This window comes from Bidens hawaiensis, unplaced genomic scaffold, assembly GCF_021521415.1.
Source record: "Bidens hawaiensis isolate Kalapana, Puna unplaced genomic scaffold, B.hawaiensis_p1.1 tig00031418_1, whole genome shotgun sequence".
NCBI classification, from domain to species: domain Eukaryota; kingdom Viridiplantae; phylum Streptophyta; class Magnoliopsida; order Asterales; family Asteraceae; genus Bidens; species Bidens hawaiensis.
The window spans coordinates 117,654-121,400 of NW_027505212.1; the positions used below are offsets into that span (position 1 = coordinate 117,654).

General features: G+C 36.2%; 1 protein-coding gene across 1 annotated transcript; it reads left to right on the forward strand.

Moving 5' to 3' along the window:
- The first annotated feature begins 381 nt into the window (after nucleotides 1-381).
- LOC143611517 (putative receptor-like protein kinase At5g20050) lies at nucleotides 382-2,531 on the forward strand. The gene is made up of 2 exons (XM_077085717.1): nucleotides 382-1,248; nucleotides 1,912-2,531. The coding sequence occupies exons 1-2, from the start codon at nucleotides 438-440 to the stop codon at nucleotides 2,505-2,507; spliced, it is 1,407 nt and encodes a 468-aa protein (XP_076941832.1). The 5' UTR covers nucleotides 382-437; the 3' UTR covers nucleotides 2,508-2,531.
- Nucleotides 2,532-3,747: the final 1,216 nt, after the last annotated feature.

Sequence of the window (3,747 nt, forward strand, 5' to 3'; positions counted from 1 at the left end):
TTTATACCTTTAACATTATATTTTTCTTTCCACTCACAATCATTTTAGAAAAATATTAAAATATTATAAGAGGTGAACAATAGCATTTCAAATATACAGAAAAATCACTGTATTTTTTCTATCATCTACTCACAAGTCACAACATCCTAAACTACTTAAATTATAAAAATTTCTCTCGTAAAATATAATGAATTAAATGTGAATGTTAGTCATAATAAGAATAGAATAGCAAAGACTAGTACTCTTTGTTGTACATTTCAGTTATGACCTATTTTGACAATAACCAAAAACCTTAGGGACCTTCATATTATTATTCAACTCATATAATCTGCACAAGCCAACAAATGAACCAAAAGTCACACCTTCTACACTCTACAAATCAAATAATATCAATATAAGTTTTCAACCCTTCAAACTTCACACATAGATCTTCATCAATGGAAGATCAAACAGCAAACATAATCACAATTGCATCCATAATCAATCTTATAATCCTCATCATCGTCACGCGAATCATCTTCCATCTCACCGAGCCGTTTTTCCTAGTCCTGGGAGCCTCTTTGGCTGCCATATTCGCTGTCTGTGGTTTCTACGTCATCAGACGTAGAAACCACAACAGACGACAGCAGTTGGAAACTATACTCGCTTCGGAGGGCAAGGAGCTCCGAATCGAGTATAGTTTCCTCCGGAAGGTCGCAGGACTGCCCACGAAGTTCAGGTTTAAGGAGCTTGAAGAAGCTACTGACAACTGGAAGTCGTTGATTGGAAAAGGCGGTTCTGCGACCGTTTTCAGAGGGTGTTTGAAGGATGGCACTGCGGTTGCAGTGAAACGGATTCAGCATGGAGAGGAACGAGGCGTGCGGGAGTTCAGATCGGAGATTGCAGCCATTGCTAGCGTGCAACATGTAAATCTTTTGAGGTTGATCGGATATTGTATTCAGAGTAATAATCTTCATTTTCTTGTTTATGATTATATTCCAAATGGTAGTTTATCAAACTGGATTTACGCGCCACCGTCTCCTTCGGTGAACAACGGTTGCCGTGGTTGTTTGTCGTGGAATCAACGGTTAAGAGTCGCGATTGACGTTGCGAAAGCGTTGGCATACCTCCACCATGATTGCCGGTCGAAAGTCCTCCACCTCGACGTTAAACCGGAGAATATCTTACTTGATCGAGACTACAACGCGATTGTTTCCGATTTTGGGATCTCGAAGCTTATGAAACGAGACGATAGCAGGATCGTTACAGGTATGAGGTTTAACTTTAACCGAACAAATGAATGAAACATGAACAATTAAACGAACAGGGTTTTATTGTCTGTGTTTGTTAGTAAAGAAAATGAATATATTTGTGTTTGTTTGTTAATATTATAGATGAACGGTTCATAAAGGTAAACAAACAAATATTAGTTAATGTAGATGAATGAATACAGCTAAGCTAAAACTAGTTAAATGTAATGTAAAAAAACAATGTGTCAGGTCTAAAAAAAATTATTAAAACTAGACTAAGTTGAAATTATCACCACCAATATAAACTAGCAGAGTAGTGTTTACATTGAAACAAAAGATAAATGTAACAAGCCGTGCCACTAACATTTTTTCGAATAGGAAAAGTAAGTCATTTAAAAACTACACTCATAAATCTTGAGTTATAACATTCTTTTAAATGAATATATTAACAAGCATAAACTAGTGAATTCAAATGTATATAAATGAACAAACGATACATGTTGTAATGGTCTTAAAAACAATTTAAACCAGCGAACGTAAATGCATGAACAAGACATGTGTTTATGTTTTTCATTTAACTAAATGAATAGAAAATTTTGTTCACGTTCGTTTGTTTATTAAATAAACAAACATTCTGCTAATCGGTTCATGAACTGTCACTGAATGTTCGGTTTGTTTACAGGCCTAAGAGGTACACGAGGCTACATCGCTCCAGAATGGTTACTCGGAGTAGGCATATCAGAGAAATCCGACGTGTTTAGCTACGGCATTGTGCTCTTAGAGCTCGTGGGAGGGAGGCGTAGCTTAAAGGCTATAGACGTCGACAGCGAAGGCAACAAAATACGTCGTAGATTCGAGTACTTCCCAAAGATCGTAGCGGATAAAATGCGAGCCGGAACCATCATGGAAGTAGTAGACCAAAGAATGTTGGCTCTTGATGACATTGATGAAAACGAAGTAAAGAAGCTAGTGCATGTAGCATTTTGGTGCATACAAGACAAGTCGAGGCGTCGGCCAAGCATGACGGAGGTGGTGAAGTGGTTGGAAGGGCGGGCGGAAGTGGAGCCGCCACCGGATACAAAGATGATTGTGGTTGATCTATTGTCTATTGCCAAGGGTGAAGATGGTGGATGGAAAAATCCTAATAAGAGGAAAAAGCCAGGGGTGGTTGCTAGAGTGGCTTCACAATTAAATGGGTGTTTGGTTCCTAACAGGTACTCATCAATGACTAAGTCAAAGTCATTCACATATTCAATGACTATAATGTCACCAAGATAGATAAATGTATACATCAATTGAACCTAATTCACATTGAGAAAGGCTTTAAAATCATATAATGTAGATTTTTTTATTCATGTTTATGTCATACGTGATATATGTGTAAAGATATAACTTAGACATGTACAAAGGAGACTAATTTTGTTTGTTTATTACCTATATTTTTTATATTTGTGTTTAACAGGTCATGCTTATATATATATGATTATAACATCTGATTCTTTATATCAGCCAATATTAGCCGAACTGAAGGTAATGGGTCGGATTTGGGCCAGGCATTGATAGTTCCATGCACATATTCGTTTGTAAAACCGTGTCCCATACATTACTCGTCGGATTTTTTAACCTACTAAAATGAGGCATTAATAGATATGGTTAAGGGGAAATAACAATTAAAATAAAAAAATGGGTATACGGTTCGGGTTAACGTGTATGTGGCATTGGGTAATCGGGCCAGATATCATCTAATCTCATACCCGCGAAAAATTTTAAATCCTAATCTCATACCCGGGCCATACCCTTTAGATTTCGGGTATACCCGTCTCATTTATTTTGGGTTTCAGGTATAACCGTCGGAATCGGGTTTTTATGCCATCCCTAATCCTACGATTAGGGATGTGGGATTTAATATAAGTGCCCCCCCCTCCCTCCTCAAATACCGGTTAATAATTGGACATTTTGATCTTAAAACTGCCCACGTCATTGTTTGGCATCATACAAACTATGTAAATAACTTCATAATACTATAGTCATGCACATTTAAAATATTAAATTTGAAAAAACAAGACTATTATACAATGCAAAGCGACATAAATTAAATGGGGCTTGTAAATATTTATGCTAGTACAACTACAAATACAACAGTCTGGAGTTGTTCATTGTCAACATCAAAATATCATTTAAGCATCTTCAAGAAGGCGTCGAGTCTGTAACCCGCAATAATGTCCATAACAAGACCTTGAATTCTCAAGTTTCTATCCAAAGTCCACATAATCTAGTAATGCGTCTTTAGACAAATACTACCTGAAAAACATGCTTAAAAGAAAATACGTCAACTATAAATTCATGAGTTCATGATTTTATAACTAGGTAAAAATAGAATAAAGTTTAAATTCATACAATAAAAGAATAAAATAATTTAATGTGTAAATTAACACACTCACAACCAAACCTAACTATACACATCTTTGTGCTCAATCAAGTACGATTTTCGCGCCTGCTTGTATCATTAAGTTTCATG

Bases quoted from the DNA above. Each gene is read 5' to 3' on its own strand.
- LOC143611517 (XM_077085717.1), top strand. From the start codon at position 438: ATGGAAGATCAAACAGCAAACATAATCACAATTGCATCCATAATCAAT. The intron at 1,249-1,911 runs GTATGAGGTTTA...GTTTGTTTACAG, and splicing joins CGATAGCAGGATCGTTACAG to GCCTAAGAGGTACACGAGGC.